This window comes from Pleuronectes platessa, chromosome 22 (genome assembly GCF_947347685.1).
Source record: "Pleuronectes platessa chromosome 22, fPlePla1.1, whole genome shotgun sequence".
NCBI lineage: Eukaryota > Metazoa > Chordata > Actinopteri > Pleuronectiformes > Pleuronectidae > Pleuronectes > Pleuronectes platessa.
In genome coordinates this window covers 16,420,354-16,438,977 of record NC_070647.1, presented here as the reverse complement: position 1 = coordinate 16,438,977, position 18,624 = coordinate 16,420,354, and the positions used below count along the sequence as shown (strand labels likewise).

Sequence of the window (18,624 nt, the reverse complement as noted above, 5' to 3'; positions counted from 1 at the left end):
GCGGTGTGTCCGTCACGGTGCTCGGGGTCTTTCCTCTGAAACAGTCTGAGGAGGCAGGAGGTCCAGTTAGGCCGCGGGGGGAGGTGTCGGCTGGGGGAGGAGAGCCAGGAGAGGAGATTTCCTGCAGTTCATGTTCATTATCAGCTCTAATTGTGACCCCCCCAACACACACACACACACACACACACACACACACTCACTCTAGTCCTAACTGGATCAACGTTCTGACACCAGAAGGATCACATGACACCTTAAGAAATTTGAGATAAACACAGTTTGTTCAAAAAATATCCAAAGATGAAACTACATTTAAACATGCATTTCCAGTTCAATATTAAATATTACAGGGAAATTTGCACAGAACATGTATTATGTATACATTACTTACATTTTGCAATAGTGTAATGTATCACAAACCATTAAGCCTTGAAGAAACATCCCAAAATGATGCATTAATCAGTTGCTTCTTTAAAAACAATCCGATCTCCATTCTTAGAGTTTATCTGTACATTTTCTCTTTTCCACTTCTCCCTCAATTATTCACGTTTGAATCCCTGAGTGCCACCGGAGGAGACACAGCTACCGTCCCTGCTGGGCTCACGTCCCACTTGTTTGGAATATTAAATGTTTTCAAAGTGCAGAAAGTGAAGAAACACAGCAAAACTTTTTTAGTTTATGTTCAATATGGAGTTTGCCGTCTCAAATCTGGACACTTTGCTCTTTAAACTCATAATACAGCATCGGAATAAGAAATATGAGGCATTCTTATGTGTGCAATGTTGTGGAAAGTATTAGAAGGGGGTTATTGGGTTGTTGGCTGTGTGTGTGCGTGCATGTGTGTGCCCGACTGCGCCACACAAAGTTCCCTCAGGTGAGAGGTGTTGCTTTCTGTTTGCAGGTTGACAGGTCGGCCGCAGTGCGACACATTCTCCATCTGCTCGACCGTGAAAATCAGAAAACAAACCTGCTCCGGCGTTTCCTGTCGCTGCCACTTCTCGTCACTTTCATGCAAACCAACAGTCCCAGTGCAAAGTGGGGACTGGAGATGAATCAAACCTGAGGATAAACACATGAGACAAATTGTTGCTGCAAATGGAGAAAAGAAATGAAATTAACCTCGACTTCAAACGTAATTGGCCTCGTTCACCGAGCTGAAATGAAGCCAACACATTTCTAAATGACGTCGGGTCCCTGCTGAGCCCTGACTGTGTATTCTCTCTCTCTCTCTCCCCCCTCCCCCCCACGGAGCTACTGTGCATCCTGAACCGACGTAAATCCCCGTCAGTGACGAGGACCTGACGCCTCAGCTGTCAGGGAGAATCATGGGATCCGGACTCAGGCCTCTCAGGGAAGGAGGAGGCGGAGTCAGGACCGAGCGCGGGAAGTGTAAATCTGTCTGGACTCCAAAGAATCAAACAGCTCTGGATTGAAACCACAAAAACATGCATGACACAAGCGGTTATTTGTCTATTTAATAAAGAATCTTATTGAGAATGATTCCACTGGGAAATCAGTGGATTTGCCCTAAAATGCTCTATCTTGTAATAGAAAATCCCTAATCCACAGCTACACCAATATTTAATGGGTTCTTCCTCGACTCTTATCCCTTCCTCCCACCAAGTGTCGTGATAATCAGTTCGGTAGTTTCCTTGTAATCCTGGTCACAAACAGACAGTCATGATTCTGTTTGTAATTTCAGCCCCCGTTAGTCTCGCAGGTCCCAACAGACGCCTGGAAATTAAAACCTGCATTCATTATTTCTGACATGGAAAAAAAGAAAAGCCAGATATGAAGAAAACAATCTCCTGAATTACTCCAGAATTGATTGCATTGGTGATGTGGGACGTTACAGGATTGTCAGTTATGGCGGCTCTGGGGCCATAAGTTAATTTGAATGTGGAGATTGTGATGCAGTTGAGAAGTAAGAGGCTGAGGTGGAGAGTTTTTCCCACTGGTCTGTGGAGATAAAAAGTCAAAGCTGTGACTCTCTCTTCCCGTGAAGCCTCCTGTAAATCAGAATAACCCAAAACTCACTCTTGGTGTTTCCATCAGTAAATAATCTGACGTGTCTGGAGGTTCTGATTTGGTCTCTACCTCATTTCATAACATTTCATAACACAGGGTCACGCCGCCGTACAGAAATAGGAATCCCTCACATTCCGGCCCGCGGAGCTTCCAGTTGTGGACCTTTCAGGTTCTGGAGAGAAATGCAGCGGGTGGGTCGTACATCACGTACGTCACCTCCTCACGGCCCCTTTATGAATCTCCTCTACGAATGTGAGATGAATGAGCCGGGCTCCTATTTATAACCATCATACACACACACATGTGTTTTGACTCTGCACATTCCAGTCTATTTATAATGGGAATTTCTACACGTTACAATTGGAAACCATGCAGCTGAAACAGGCACCAGTGTGTGTAGGACTATATAGTAAAAGTTGTAATATAAATACAGATGGGCAGTAGAGCAGAGTACAATTACAAGTAAAAGTACAAGTACAAACTATAAAGTCTGTTTTTCAATAGATTCCTGTATGTTTCTTTATCTGTTCTGAGTTTTGTGTATTGTGTGTCCTTGTTTGTGTTTATGTATAAAACTTTTTACTTCATTGCTGCAAATCTTGACCATAAGAGAAGTGACACTATATCTTGATGGACCTTTTATTGTGAAATTCACCCATTTATAAATACTTCTTTTTAAGGTTAGAATATTTACAACATGTACTTTGGGGTACTTTGGACTTACTAAGTTACTTAGAAATAATCACTTATACTGGTATTTAGTATACAAAAGTGAATTTATACCCATTTAAGTGCATACATATATATATATATATATGGAAAGCACATTTTTAAACTCATACTGTGTACCACACCTGCCTATATACTTAAAACAGTCAATACATTACATTTATTTCAACATTTACTTATACTATAATGTACAAATCCTGTTCACGTCCTGTGTCACTGAACTTAACTCAAGTACATTTCGATACAAACAATATTTCAATAGTGAAGGGTTTATATTATTTACATATTCTCTGTAATATACTTTGCATTCTATTACATTTGACTATCTGCTGCTGTAACAAGTGCTTTTTCTCTGATCTGATCTGATCTGGGCTCTGTGTTTTCCTGTTGACAGTGGACCGGGACTGTTTATGTGCTGGACTTTATGCAGACATATCTAAAGCACCTGTCGTGAAACCCGAGGTGACACTTCCATACCTCTCGAGGCCTTAATGCACATCTTTATTTCCCATACACACCAAGTCAGTGGGTAGTGAGGAGCCATTGAAAAGGAAGATGCTTGATGCAGCGTGGCAGCCAAACCGTTGGATAGAGTTTCACATTCTATATATAAGCCTGGTGACTTGTGTCCCTGCTGCTCTATTTAAATGCCACAGTCCCACTGTCACAACAAGGGAGAGGGGCGCAACAATATGATGGACCTTTTTGAGACCAACACTTATCTTTTCAGTGATTTGCGTTATTTGGAGGAGGGGGATCATGGACCACTGCAGCACCTGGACATCGCGGGGGTGTCCCCCTTGTACAACGGGGACGACAGCCCGCTGTCCCCGGGCCAGGACCATAATATTCCGTCCGAGACCGGGGGGGAGAGCAGCGAGGAGGAACACGTCCTCGCGCCGCCGGGGCTCCGCGCGCACTGCGAGGGCCAGTGCCTCATGTGGGCCTGCAAGGTCTGCAAGAGGCGGTCCGCGCCCCCGGACCGGCGCAAGGCGGCCACGCTGCGGGAGAGGAGGAGGCTGAAGAAGATCAACGAGGCCTTCGAGGCGCTGAAGAGGAAGACCGTGTCCAACCCCAACCAGCGGCTGCCCAAGGTGGAGATTTTACGCAGCGCCATCAGCTACATCGAGCGGCTCCAGGAGCTGCTGCAGACGCTGGACGAGCAGGAGGAGAAACCCCAACACGGATCAACACTTAACTCTAAAGAACACAGTGTAAGCTCATAAAGTCCCCCCCCCCCCCCCCCCCCCCCTTAGTATAACTTGTGATATTCAGATGGTTTTATAGGAACATTAAGATGATTTAATAATGAACCCTCCCAGCTGGAATATTGTCTGTGGAGCCTGTTATGGTTTTCTGATGTGGTTATCTCCCAGTGTCTCTGTGGTTTTCTCATTCCAGCAGGGTTTTAACAGCAGGATATTCAATAATGAAATCCCTGCTATGCATATTCCCCCTGTGATCTTGAAGAAGGGATCTGTGCATGCATGAGAACACGTGTGATGACGTGTGACTTGTGTGTTCCTGCTCAGGCCGCCGGTCAGCCCTACCTCTGGAAAAAGTCCTCTGAGCCCTGGCTGACCTCTGCTGACCATTCCACCGCCGCGGCAATGACAGCCCTGAGAGAAGGTAAAGCTGTGTTTCTTCTTTACGAGCGACAGGAAACTCAGCGGTCAAGTGGGGACTAGAGGTCAGTTTGTTTTGTGTTCAAGGAACCGGTGGGTCCTCGGGTTCCTCCAGCCTCCTGCATCTGTCCTCCATCGTGGACAGCATCTCCCACGACGAGAAGATCAGCTCCAGCGTCCTGGAGAACTGAGGCCTCGCCCCCCCCCCCCCCCCCCCCGCCGCTGACCTTTAGCCCAGACGACCATATTTCAAATTTTAAAACCTTCCATTATCGTTTCCACGAGTCGGCCATTCTGCCTCCTGTTTGTGACGGAGCCTTTGATTTTTTCAGCAGGAGCAACAACTTTGTACATATTTTATAAGAATAAGACGTTTTAGATTAATTTATTTTGTATTAAAAGGCTGAAAAATTAATATTGTATTTAAGTATTTGTACATAACTGATCGTGAAAATAAACTTTTTCCATTTCAGCAATCGACTATTATCCTCATTTTTTCAGGGGCATGTAGAAAAGTGCATTTTCATCCAACTCACAGATTCAGGCGACATCCACACGACCACGTTTTCATTTCTCCTCTTCTATGGATAAGTCTTCCGTCCACACTACTCCTGAGTTTTAGAGCTGCTAATACGTAAAGTTTGAAAACTCCAGGGCTGCGTTTCGGTCTGAGAACTGAGATGTTTGGAAAACGATGTCGACGCCCTCACAGCCGGCTGCTGATTGGATCTTTATAGTCACGACGTCGCCTTCGGTGCTTTGCCAACAATATCCTCAGTTACCAGTGTCGAACGTGACATGGAGAATCAATTACAAGCGTCGCTGACCCTGTTTGCTTTGCTCACAGCTGTTGTGCAGTTAAAATACATTTTTACAATGACGCAACACGTGTTGGAGACGAGCTATTGTTCTCGCAAATCCTTTAAAAAACGGTTGGAGATTAAAACTGGTACTGAGCCAAAGAACGCTCCTGTGGACAGAGACGCTTTTATTCAGGGGGACGCTGTTCTTGTGTGAAGACGTTGTGATGCTCGGCCTCCAGGTCCAGGTCCAGGTCCGGGTCCAGTTCCCCCAACACTCACGGCCATTAAAGGCCCCATAAAATCAGTCTGAACTGCCCCGGAATAGTTTGACGCCGGGCTGCCCCTCTTTGTTCCAGCAGATCTGATCCCACAACAGTAACTCGAGTCCACTGCAAACACACGGCGAGCCCCCCCCCCCCCCCCTCCTACCCCACCCCACCCCCCCGCTCTCCTGCTCCTATCACATGTTGGGGGACATGGAAAGTTGCGGGCGGCAGGCACGAGTGCAAAGCCCGGCGGCATGATAAGGTTATTTGAGCCATCGGGGTCTTGCTTCATCGTCGACCAGCTTTGTCGTCATTGCGCGGCAGAGCGTCCGCGGAATGAAAATGTGTGACAGGACGCTAACGGCACGGAGATCCATGGGGTCTTGTTGTGGTGTGTTGACATGAGAGGCAGGCTGGGGGTTGGGGTTGGGGTGGGGGGGGGGCGTTTGTCTACGATGTTGGGGTGTGATGGACTCTCCCTCAGATCTCTGTGGATGACACAGAGCCCTGCTGACCTCTGGGAGTTGGCCTCATCTCTCAGGCCTGCACACACACATATACAGACACACATTCACAAACGCACACACACACATTAACATGTGACGCACACATTTATAAGGTTTATCAGAAGCTAAAAACCTCAACAAGAACAAAATATGACGCACTTCATTTCTTTGGATAAAACTTTAAAAGAACTATTGTTTCTACTTGTATTTTTCTACTTCAAAGGAAAGAACAAGGGAACGAGTTCAAACCACTTGAAGTTGAAATGTATCTCAGTTTTGGAGATGTTTTAATAACATTTGATACTTGCTAATTCCCTGGATCTCTGAATTGTTAATTTTAGGGTTTGATTTTTACATTTATTGCCTTTTTTATTAAACTCATTTACTTGTATTTGTCCACTCGCTGATTAAGTTGAATGTTTTGTTTGTTTTTAACTTTCGTGGCTCGAACCACGTCCCTCTGAAATATGTCAATTGCATCTCTGTTGTGATTCATGGAGGCGTCCAAACTACCACTCATAACATTATTAGTAAATCTTTAATATGCATCTATTCCTCTATATTTATTTCTCTTATACTTTAACTAATTAACTGTGTTTAATAGTCTCTGTTTTCTATTCCAGATAAAACTTTCATATAAAGTAGTTAAAGTCAGCTCCTCCTTTACTAATTTAAAATGCTGCACAGGCAACTTGGCAACACAAATAGACAAACTACACAATAACACAACTCTCGAAATTGGACAATAATAAAAAAGTACTAGTCTAAGTACTAGTCTAGATACTGAAGTAGTACTTCTGGAGTTTTATGTAAAAACTTGAATGAAGGATTTAATCTTTTTCTATACTTTTACATTGTTGTCAACTTTAATTTGATTAAGTTGTGTAAGTGCGTCTTCCTCACTGCAGCAGAATAAAAAGCTGAAAAACACAAACTGATCCCAGGGCTGTTATTTGGCTCCTTTCAACACAACTATTCACATCTTTGACCAAATATCCTGTTTTCTGCAGAAACATGATATCTCCAAACAGTAATGTGACTTTAATGGGCCCCTGCTCTCTCCCTCTCTCCCTCTCTCCCTCACTCACTCACTCACTCGGATCACACTGTTCATTTGCAGCTCCACAGTGCAGCCGCCAGTTCCCTCTCTGTTTCTGGTGATTACTGGCCATTATTACCAGGAATGGACCCAACAACAAACCATCATAATTTGTCTTTAAAACAAAAAGTCTGTGTGGTTTAGAGCTGGTGCGTATTCTTTGTTTGAAATATAAAGGTTTCCTTAGGTTATGAGCTGGTGTTAAAAGTTGTATGAGCTGCAAAAGCCGGGGCTTCACACCATCGGGCCTGCGAGCATGAACTCCCTCTCCGAGCCCTGACTCTCTCCTGTCTAACTTTTACGGGGATTTTGGTGTTAGTGATGGCACCATATAATTCTCATTTGGCTGTGAAGGCAGTGGTTTAAAAAGAAAAAACGTCAGAGCTGATGAAAGGCGAGCTGCTACAGGCGGGGGGCTGCTGGACGCTCCGGTTTATCCAGACGCCTTCCTAAGAATAAGGATTCAGAGCCGAGCAGGCCTCTCTCTGCTCCGTGCCAAACAAATGCTGTTGCCACTCAAAATGCTCTTTTTTCTGGTTTCACTTTGGGGGATTGGGAATTGGACTTGGAGGAAAATACCCCCGAAGAAATTAGAGATTTTATATATTTATTATTTTGCTCATAACATAAAAGACAACTTATAAATCACCAAAGGAGAAAACAACACTAATCCTGTTTTTATGAACTTTATGTGTCCACATGCTAATTTAACACAAAGTGAGCCTTTGTAAAGTGAAGTTATGCTTTTAAAAAGTCGTATTTTAGCTGCTAAATCTTGCAAAAACAGAATAAAAAATAAAAATTCACGTTAGTGCCAATGGGTTATTTGTAGGACTCTGTTCTGCAGGAGTGCACGTGATGAATCGTGCCCCTGTCAGGAACCTGGCGTTGCATTTAAACAAGCAGCGCGTTGGGTCAAAGCACGAGGCACTTTGGAAGAATTAAGGTTTTCAGACGTGCGGGACTCGGACATTAAAGAGTCACCTCCTGCCCTTCACTTAACTCCGTCTCTGACCCTTGAGAACAACACCAAAGCAAACTCGCCCGGTTCCCAGGAGACCCACGCGGCACTGCTCGGCACGGCACGGATCACATGCTCGCCCTGGAGCCCTGTGCGTAAAGTGCCGCTCCATGTAAACGCAAACAGCGGAGCCTCATCGCGGGTGTTTCTCAGCCACTAAACAGCCTTTGATCCCGCAGCGATGTGTTCCTCAGCTGTGCGCTAATCCAAACTGCGAGAGCAATTCAGGGGCAGCAGGTAGACGCGTGTTTTCTTAGGTGCGCACAGAGAGATGAGGGGGGGGTGGGTGGGTCGCCAAACGTTTTGACACATTGTGAGAAATATCCGCATTGTATCCTTGGAAGCTGTCAGCAACACAATCACCCCCCCCCCTTCAAACTGTCTGACAGCCTGTGTCCTGCTGTAGGAGATCAACTCCACTAACACAGCGAAGAGAGTAGAAAGCACTCAATTTGATGTGCACTGTAAAAAAAAAAAAAAATACACAACTGATCAAAGTTGCTTTTACTTAAGTAACATTTTCTTGTATATGTACTTCCTGTAAATGGCCTTGATTCTCTCGGTTATCATATAACTCTTAGATGTGAAGATATATAGATAGATAGACAGATAGACAGATAGATAGTTAAAAGGTACAAATAAGACACATTGAGATTCCTGCAGTGTATTTAAACAGCATTAAATTCCTCTAAACGTCTACCACACAGACCCCCACCTGAATCAAAACGACTGTAACGACCATCTGTTTGCATTGAAGCACTCGACTTGTGTCAATAACATTTAATGGTTAGAATTTGGCCGTCGGAGGGGAATCGCTGGAAGGGGATTGCGCGGCGGTGTCGGTTGTGTAATTGCTGTTTTAATGAGCTTTGGCAAACAAGGATGGCCTCATTCACGCAGCACCTTCAGCGACGAGCTGGAGGTGTTTGAGTGGGTGGGGGGGGGGGGGGGGTGTCCTTGCCGCTGCAATGTGAATTCACTGGGCTTGAAATGTTACACCTTCCCTTGCAGCTGGGCTGCATCTGCAACGCTGTTGTCTCCACCGTTAAAATTGCCCCTCATGCTCACTGTGAGCGGCCCCCCTCTTGTCTGCACTGTTTGACCAAACAAAACACACTCTTTAATATTTATGTCTTCATGGCAAATTGGCACTTCCACCGTCGGCCCCTGACGCGACGCCCTCAGGCCGGTTACAGATAAATCAGGCAAAGAAATGAAGCACTTATTATGACTGTTACAGAAAAGGTCTTGTAGTGTTTGAAGCTGCGAATGTCCTGAGACATTCCCATGCGTTGTGTTCACCGTGGCCCTGCAGGACGAGGGCTGCTGGGAGGAGAGGGTGGTGATGAGTGGGAAAACACCAGTAACTGCAGATGTGGGAAACTCTGCAGGGTACTGGGGGGTGAGAGGCAGCGCTTTGGGATGGGGCAGGGAGGGAGTTGAGCTAACCCCAGCCTGCCTTCTGGCTGGGCCAATGGGCCATGGTAATTAGATCCGGCCAATGTGGGCCCTTGGCTGTGGCCTGGGGGCATATAAGGGGGGCCCCGGGGCAACAGACCCCTCATATCACTCAGAGGTCTCCTCTCTCTCACCCCACTCCTCCTTCCTTCCTCTGCGCCCATCACTCCATCCATTCAAACTCCTTTCTTCAACAAGCCATGGACGTCTTCTCACCATCCCAGGTCTACTACGACAGAGCATGTGCCTCCTCTCCCGACAGCCTGGACTTCGGCCCCGGCATGGAGCTCACCGGCTCCGATGAGGACGAGCACGTCAGGGTCCCCGGAGCCTCGCCTCACCAGCCGGGACACTGCCTCCAGTGGGCCTGCAAGGCCTGCAAGCGAAAGTCCAGCTTCACGGACCGCAGGCGGGCCGCCACCATGCGAGAGCGCCGGCGGCTGAAGAAGGTCAACCACGCTTTCGAGGCGCTGCGCCGCTGCACCTCGGCGAACCCCAGCCAGCGCCTGCCCAAGGTGGAGATCCTGCGCAACGCCATCCACTACATCGAGAGCCTGCAGGAGCTGCTACAAGAGCAGGTGGAAAACTACTACGCTCTGCCTGGAGGGAGCGGCTCGGAGCCTGGGAGTCCACTGTCCAGCTGCTCTGACGGCATGGTAAGACCCTTCATCCAACAAACATCTGGTTGAGCCTTGTTGTGGCTGCAAACCCCAAAACATGTCCATCAGGGAAAAGAGACCAACTGCATGTGGGACAGGATTTCGTCTTTATCCCAAAAGACCTTTTTTGTTGGGTTAGGGTATTTTACTCTGTTGCTTTTGACCATGTAGAGTTTTTCATTTCAAAGTAAAACCTGGATTTACAGTCCAAAAAAAACCATCAATCAAATATGTTGGTTTTGCCCAAAGACCTTAAATTACCTAATCTCCCATTATTCCTCAAAACAAACATCTATTCTGTCGTTACTACACGTTGCTCTGAGCTCTGATGCTTATCACCACGGCTCAGATCGAGTTAGTTTTCCCTCAGTGGCCGACTGAAGGTGACCGTGCATCAGTTAATACTGGATGGAGTAATAGCTTTCCCACAACCGGACACTTTATAGCCCTCATAAACTGAGCCAAATCCACCGTGCCGAAGTCCGGCAGGAAAAAGAGGGTGCTTTTCTGCATTCCATCCTGACTGCAGGTTCTCCGCCGCTGCCAGGATTTTCTGCAGATTTACTGGGAGAAAGTGTCATCTTGCACAAACTGGTGTTGCTTCCACTGATACAATCGATTCGCCACGCTCGGAGCCCATTCGGGGGGGGGGAGGGAAGGAAGGGGAAGGGGGTGCAACGCTGCCACTTTGGCTTTAAGGTGTACGTGAAATGAAGAAGCCCATAACTTTGGAATTCAGGATTTATTAGCCTGTCAGTGATAATCGTGAAGGGGACTGGTTGTTTGGTGTTTTTTGCACTTTCCTTTCCCGCCTCTTCCAGTCTCATGAATGTTTATGCAACCACGACACTTCAAATCTGTCTGTGTAACTTTTTACTTGCAAGGATTCAAGGGTGCATTTCTCATTTTCTCACATTTCTTCTCATTTGCTTGTACAGGCCGACGGCAACAGTCCCTTGTGGCACCAGTTGAATGCAAACTACAGCAGCGGCTACTCGTATGCAAAGAACGGTAAGAGTTTCTGCAGCCTGATAGGAATGCTGTGTTTTAGAAAAATGCATGTTTGATGGCTTTATTGGGCACGTTGCCTGGATTTAAGAAAAAATACAAAAAATCAACTTTTGAAAAAATCCTTGTACTGATCCAAACTCTGCCTTCGTCTTCTCAGAATGCGATAAAGCCGCCGGAGCCTCCAGTCTCCAGTGTCTCTCCAGCATCGTGGACCGCCTCTCCGCCGTGGAGTCGAGCTGCGGCCCCCCCGCCCTGAGGGACATGCCCACCTTCTCCCCCGGCAGCACCGACTCGCAGCCCTGCACGCCGGAGAGCCCCGGGTCCAGGCCGGTTTACCACGTCCTGTGAAATATGGACACGTCACCACAGGCCGTCGCTGTGTGCCGTCACCAAAACAGACAAACGCCATGAGAATGTGAAGGAGCGGCAGTGGAGGACCTGGCACAGAAGCTTTTATATTGTACATGAGACTGTAAATAATGTAAATTCCCATTTATTCTATACCGTTATACCCAGTGAGACATATTTAATAATGGCAGTTAATGTGATGTTGCATTATTCCCAACATTAAGTGGTATTTATGCAGTGTTTCTTACTTTTCATATTGTGAACATTAAATCTTTCACTGTTATGTATTAAGATCTGAGCTTTTTGTCTTCTTCTTCTTGTTCCCTATGTCGCTGCTGCATCTCATTAATTATCCCTTTAAATTAGAAGCTAAAATAAGGAACAATTTATTGTTCAAGATACCAAAACCATGTGACCAAGCAATTTCCTTTGTTTTAAAGAACCCTAACAACCTCCATTCATCAAAATGAGCTTCACAAACGAAAATAACACATCATCTAATGGTCAAAACATCATTATAACTGTGATTAATTATAGTTACAGCTTAATGCGAGCTTCATTAATCTTTAAAGTTTAACGATTCCTGCGCATTTGCATAATAATCAATGCAAATGACTAAACTTCTCATCGTGGACACTCTGGATCGTCCCCATGCAGCTGATAAGGTGTGGAGATCACATTAGAAACTGATCACCTGATAACATTAATCATATAAAATCAATCACTCATGCAGCTTGCTGAGTCATTGCAGCGATGAAAAGGCATTTTGTCTCAATAATATATTTTTCTGCACCACAGCAGAGAAAATTACAATCGTTTGCAAAAATCTGTAAATGCTGCAGCGAGTTTCCAAATGAAAAATCCACTTTGTGTGAATCTCTCTTCTGTGTGCAGCCCTGCATTGTGAGAGTGTGTGTCTAAGGGGGGGGGGGGGGGGGGGGTACCTGTTTGTTCTCTGCAGCCAAATGTGAGTCATCATTAACACACTGATTACACCATCAGCACTGGAGCTGAGAACAAATGGCCTCTAATTGTACTTAGAGTGTGACGGTGAGGGACCAGTTGGGGGGGGGGGGGGGGGGGGGAGAAACACGTGTGTCGTACTTTCTTTGATCATGATGTCGTTCAGATGCCTTTTCTGTTGAGAGGCAATATTTTATTTTTATTTAAATCCCAACACATGCAGAGAAAATGTTTCTTTAACGGTTATTGTTTTTATGGTTATGTTTCCCGGAGTCACATTAACTTCCTCTGCTCTGCTACACTTCCTCTGATGTGCTGTAATGACAATAACGTCTCCTTTTCGATATAGTGTTATTATATCTCATGAAAATGTTTTAAAATATACATTTCCTCTGTTTTTCTTATTATTCTGTGCTCTTCACATGATTGTTGACCCTTTTCCTACTGCCGCTGAAATACTCAGAAGTAACTAATACTTGTACTTCACTTAGATATTTCTATTTTATGGTATTTCATAGTTCAGAGGGAAAGTTAATACTTAGTTAAACAGGGACTTCTCCTTTGAGCTGGTTTAAGCGGAATCAAAACATTTGGTGAAACTACTTCCCAAGAATCAAAGAGGCGCTGAGAATATAGATATTATTAAAACATGAAATTTGAAATCCACCTATTAAGCATTATTTGTAAACAAAATTGACATTTATTTTGTATCTTAACTTTCTTTTATTGATTTTGTTTCTATCATGGATTTCTTTAGTCGGCATTAGTCCCTAAATCTGAATGTTTCTAAAATCCTATGTTTTCAATTGCATTTACAATAATACTACTACTAACATAAATAATATGTATATTAATAATAATAATAATAATAATAGATTAATACATAAATAATATAAAAACATACTCATTGAGAACACGAATACAACATTTTTCTGGTTGTGATTCATTCTGGACTCGCTGAGTCGACACAAACCAGACGGAGAGTTAAAGGTAAAATAAAATAAAATATTAAAATGTGGCTATTGCACCTTTATATTTGCTGCATTTGAATCTGGAAATTGAGTGGACATCTTTTATAGATCAACTCTGTGACAGCCTGGAGTCAGAGGCCCAGCTCAGCCACTACTGTAGTACCAGTTTAAACCACAAGGAAGAGGTGTTTCTTCCGTTTCCCACATTATCTCCTAACTGGTCACCTTGAGCCTCCATGTTTGGACTTGAATCATCTCACCCCTGAGACGTATCTTCTGTTTCTGACTCTTTAAACCATCACTAGTATCATAAGAGAACTATTGAAGATACAGAGATTCACCAGTGTTCTCAGAGTGGAGGAGAGCACTGAGTGTAACTCTGTGGAGAGTCGACTGAGGCCTGAGGCAACACAAGTGATGTGGAGGAGCTGACGGAGCGAGACGCTGCAGGAACATGAGATAAAACCAGGTGGAACTAAACCTCAGTCAATCCTGAACAAGTCCATGAAATCAGCAGATTCTTTGAGTGGAGTCAGATATTTGTTTTGCTGCCGTCGTGTAAAAAGCTCCAGCGTCTCGCTCAGGGACAAATTTAAGATAAAACTGTTAAATGTACAATTTGTAAGAATCTAGATCTGATTTTACATTTGAATCCTTCCATCATGTGAAAGTCTTATAGTTTAATAAATCATGAAATGTTGTCTCTTTCCAAACTGATAAACCTACAAAATATATTTAATATAATAATAACTGGATATAGTAAAAAATATAGTCTCCTCCCGCAGATAAACCTGACAACTGTATTTAATATAATTATAAATGAATATTTAAAGATAAGATAAGATAAGATAAAACTTTATTGATCAGCACACTGGGGAATTTAAGAAATATTGTCTTTTCCTGAGCAGATAAACCTACAAAGTATATTTAAAGTCTTCATATCAGATGTGAGAGATTAAATTAAAGATTATGAATAGCCCAGTTTCTTACTGTATATGTTTTTTAAACTGTTATCCAAATTTAAACATCACAAGGAGAATAACTTTGTTTTTGTTCAGGCTGAATTAAAAGAGACCTCATCATCAGAGGTGTGAACCCTGTTTCCTCGCCGCCCTTTCAGCTCCTGCTCAAAGAAAACAAATTGGAACATTTGTATTATTTCTTCCTCTGTGCCTCAGGTTGAAGGAATCAGAGCTTTTTGCCTTTTGTCAGAGTGAAGGATGAACAGTTCCAGCTCCTGATCCTGGCGGAGGTGTCACATTCGGCCCTGATTAAAACCCCGGTGAGGGATCTGTCGCCTGAGGCCACGTCACCTTCCCTCCTCAGGTTTGTCACGTCAGCCTCTGCTCATCCAGAGGTGATCAGAGGGAGACGTTTTACTGCAGCCGGGTACAAAAGGCTGCTGCTGAGGAAAAACAACTCCTATCAGAGGTGAGTGTTAAAAAGAGTCTCGTGATTAGTTTCAGTGATTAGTTTGTTCTGAGCTGACAAACGGTCACTGAGGAGTTTTAATCATGTGACCTTCGGAGGCTGAAGAGGATCATTAGTGACTCACTGTTATTGTGAGAAAAATAATAATGTCAACTAAATTTAAACGTGGTCTTTGCCTTTGCTGTAATTTATATATTTATTACCTCTGTTCTCATCAGTATTTCTTTGTTTTTTATTTAGCTTAAAAACTATTGAACTTAGTGGAAGGAGGCGATGTGGGTCAGGGAAGAGTTTGATGCAGATTTGGGGGCATGTCTCAACAAATGATGCAGAGATCTTTATGAAATAATTCATTGATACTAACACCCATAAACAGAGGTCATTGTTAGCAGGCTGTGATATTGTGATAAAGTGGCCAGTCAGTAGGCACGAAGCTCTTCCTTCATCTTTCTGATCTCATTCCTCCACCGAGGCCAAACCATCCATCACATCATCGTCTCGCTCTTTTATGGTAGAAATATAGAAGAAAAATGGAAGCGGTCTAAATGATTTATTTGTCATGAAAGGTAGTAACATTATTTCCCTCTAGTAAATGTTTTACTGGATTAATGGTCAAACCCGGGGTCATAGGTGCACGGTCTTAATGGTTTTTATTTATGTGTCACTCAAACAACGTCGGCACAGCTGTCAGGGGCAATTTGAGTTTCAGTGTTATTGCGGTCAGAACTTGGGGGGACAGGGATCGAACCGCCGACCTTCTGGTGAGTGGCTTTACCTCTTGAGCCATAGTTTAAAACATGTAAATTAAAAAAAAACTTTGCAAATATGTACTTTTGTAATTTTTCTGCCTTCGTCTTCGTGAATAAGTATTCACCTCTGGTTCAAAGGAAGCACTGACACATGTTCACTGTACACAAGCACATAGATTTATTTATACAAATATAGTATGTATAACAATTGCATATCAACAGTTTTGTTGTCTTTTTTTTTTTCTTTGTCTTTACGTTAAGTACAGGACCATCAGCTTCAAAAATGCAAGTCAATTAAGAAAAGTACCTGTGATTGAAAGATACAAAAAGGGATCTGTCGTATTCAGATGTTCTGCTTGAACAAAAAACTTTAGAATTTCCCATAAAACCAAAGAGTTAAAGTCACTGAACACGAAAAACAGCTTTTAGCGTCGAACGACTTTAACGCTAACAGGTTATTTATGGAAAGTGTCGAATGGATCCTTAACATTAGATCAATAAATCCATGATACCAAAGAAATAATCTGCAGCTTTTCACTCTGCTAGGAGGAGAAAAACAGGAAAGTCCCCTGGGCCAGAAATGATGTGCTTAGTGTTTTTGGATTCGTGATGAAGAGGAAACAGCCTCAGGGTGTAAAGTCTGCATGATGGGGGGGGGGGGGGGGGGCTAAACAAAAGAGAGAAGAAGAAGTGAGAGAGTGAGTGAACGTCTCAGAAAAGAAAAGAAAGAAAACACGAGACCGTGTGAGAAGCACAGACATCAACAGAAAGGTGAAGTCAGAAGGAGAACTTAGCACCAAAGATGGAGACCACGGAGGAGTAAACACAGACTCTGGAGCTTTTTGGTAGAGAAACAGATTTTCTTTACAGGAACAGACGAGTAAAAAGAGAAGAAGAAGGTTCGACTCGCTGTGATTGTCAGAACAGAAACTACCGAATGTGCTGTTACACAACTAATAATAATAATAATAATAATCTAAACACGTAATATTCTAAAGGAAGCGATAAAACTTTGTGTTTAAAATCTCTCATCTCATAAACTATAGAATAGAAGCATCTGAAAAAAAATAAACATAATTTTCACTTAATCCTAATGAAACAACTGCTGATTCAGTTTGAAGGACGTGGATAATATTTCTGATCAGACATATATTTGTTCTTTTTCTGGATAAATCTCATCTGGGAGTAACTAATGAAATAATAATAATATTTATTGCACATGTTATGCCACCTGTACATCGGTAATCTCTTTAAATGGCACAGATTTGGACTCAGAAGCTGCCGTTCGGTGCATAAGACCCAGTTCACTTGTTTTATTTTTTAACTCTGTCTCAATTCAGCTGCGTCTCTCGGAACGAGGCGGTCGAACCACAATGAGACGCTCTGGGTCCCGCCCCCTTATTGCTGTTAACGTTCGAATGCCCCTTGATTTTTTAAAATGTGAACCGTTAGCTGCACGGTTGAGTTGAAGCAGCGGACGTCTCTTTGCTTCGCCGGCGCCATTAAAGTCTTTATAACCCAAGTGCAATGCATGCTGGGATACGTTGGGCCCGAGAAGGATCCACCTTCGTTTCTCTGGGATTTGGAAAGGACGCGTTTGAAGGAGCCCCTGAATTGAGACCCAGCTTCTGTATCTACTGTCTGCACCAATGAGGCGACTGAAATCAGGGTTGAAATGTGAAACTGAAGAATCTCTGTTATTGCTAAATCTAGCAGATTACAAAAAAACAAAACAAAAGAAATCAACGTTTTCTTGCTACAGTTCGGAAGGTAGAAAAAGTTCAGGTTCATCCAAAACAGGACAAAGAAACCGAGGAATCAATAATCAATGGTCATTCGTACAGAGACACAAGCACCGATTGAAGAATCAATAGAAACATCCACTGTACAAATGATATCGAGGAGGAGAGACGGTCTGTCAGCGATCAGAAAGTAAACAAACCCGACAAACACGAGAGAGGAACAGAGGGGGTTTCAGTTTCAGAGCCACGACCGGATCGGGGGGGGGAAACAACTTATAAAAGGAAAATACAAAGTTAAACCGGACGATGTTTCGGTGCTCGCCCCCCCTCGAAGCACCGGGGCCAGGACGCGGCTTCTTACTCGGTTATCGGTGGAAGCCGGAGAGAGAGAGAGAGAGAGAGAGAGAGAGAGAGAGAGAGAGAGAGAGAGAGAGAGAGAGAGAGAGGAAGTAAAAGAGTCTTTCACTTGTTCGTTTTTCCTCGGAGGCTTTTCCTTTGGGATCTTCAACACAAACAGATGGTCTCTGAGATTCACCTTTCCGCCCCCCCCCCCCCCCCCCCCCCCCCCCACCGCCCCTCCGTTCACTCCTTCTTCTTCTTTTGGAACAACCTGCGGGCAGAAGAGATAAAAAAAGAGAAACAAACTTAGAGTGATTCTGTTCTTCTTCTTCTGATAATGATGATGAAGTTGTGAATCGATCATTTCTGCTCGCTGACGTTACAACAGCTGTGACCTCAGCTATGGTTAAAGTCTAATGAATAATAGAGGTTTATCTATTTATTACATTATATTCATATAGCACTTTTCAAAATAAACTAATAAGGTTCTTTACTGGTTGAAAATGAAGCATTGAAGTTAAACAATAACAAACAATTGAGGATGAATTCTTGAGAGAAGCAAAAATGTGCCTTAAAGAGAGATTCCATGTATCTTTTATTATTTGTACATATTAATATTATAATTATTAGTAGTCATTGTTGTATTAGCACATATCTCATTGTGTATTTCACTCATACTATTTTTATTAATATCTGACGCTGAGCCATATGCATCATTCCAGCCCACATATGTAACCAGGCTATATTAAAGTCATTTTAAAAATCTCTCTCATGTTATTTGACGATGAGAAGCAGCTTGCGTGTGTGTGTGTGTGTGTGTGTGTGTGTGAGAGAGAGAGAGAGAGGAAAAGACAGAGACAGAGACAGCGAGAGAAAACC

The 18,624-nt window shown here is 43.6% G+C and overlaps 2 protein-coding genes across 2 annotated transcripts; both read left to right on the top strand.

The window, feature by feature from the left end:
• Positions 1-3,401: 3,401 nt before the first annotated feature.
• Positions 3,402-4,570, top strand: myf6 (myogenic factor 6). The gene is made up of 3 exons (XM_053415019.1): positions 3,402-3,968; positions 4,287-4,383; positions 4,467-4,570. Exons 1-3 carry the CDS (start codon positions 3,402-3,404, stop codon positions 4,568-4,570), a joined length of 768 nt encoding a protein of 255 aa, XP_053270994.1.
• Positions 4,571-9,732: 5,162 nt separating this feature from the next.
• On the top strand, positions 9,733-11,550 carry myf5 (myogenic factor 5). Its single transcript, XM_053415047.1, has 3 exons — positions 9,733-10,188; positions 11,130-11,202; positions 11,360-11,550. Exons 1-3 carry the CDS (start codon positions 9,733-9,735, stop codon positions 11,548-11,550), a joined length of 720 nt encoding a protein of 239 aa, XP_053271022.1.
• The last annotated feature ends 7,074 nt before the right edge of the window (positions 11,551-18,624 follow it).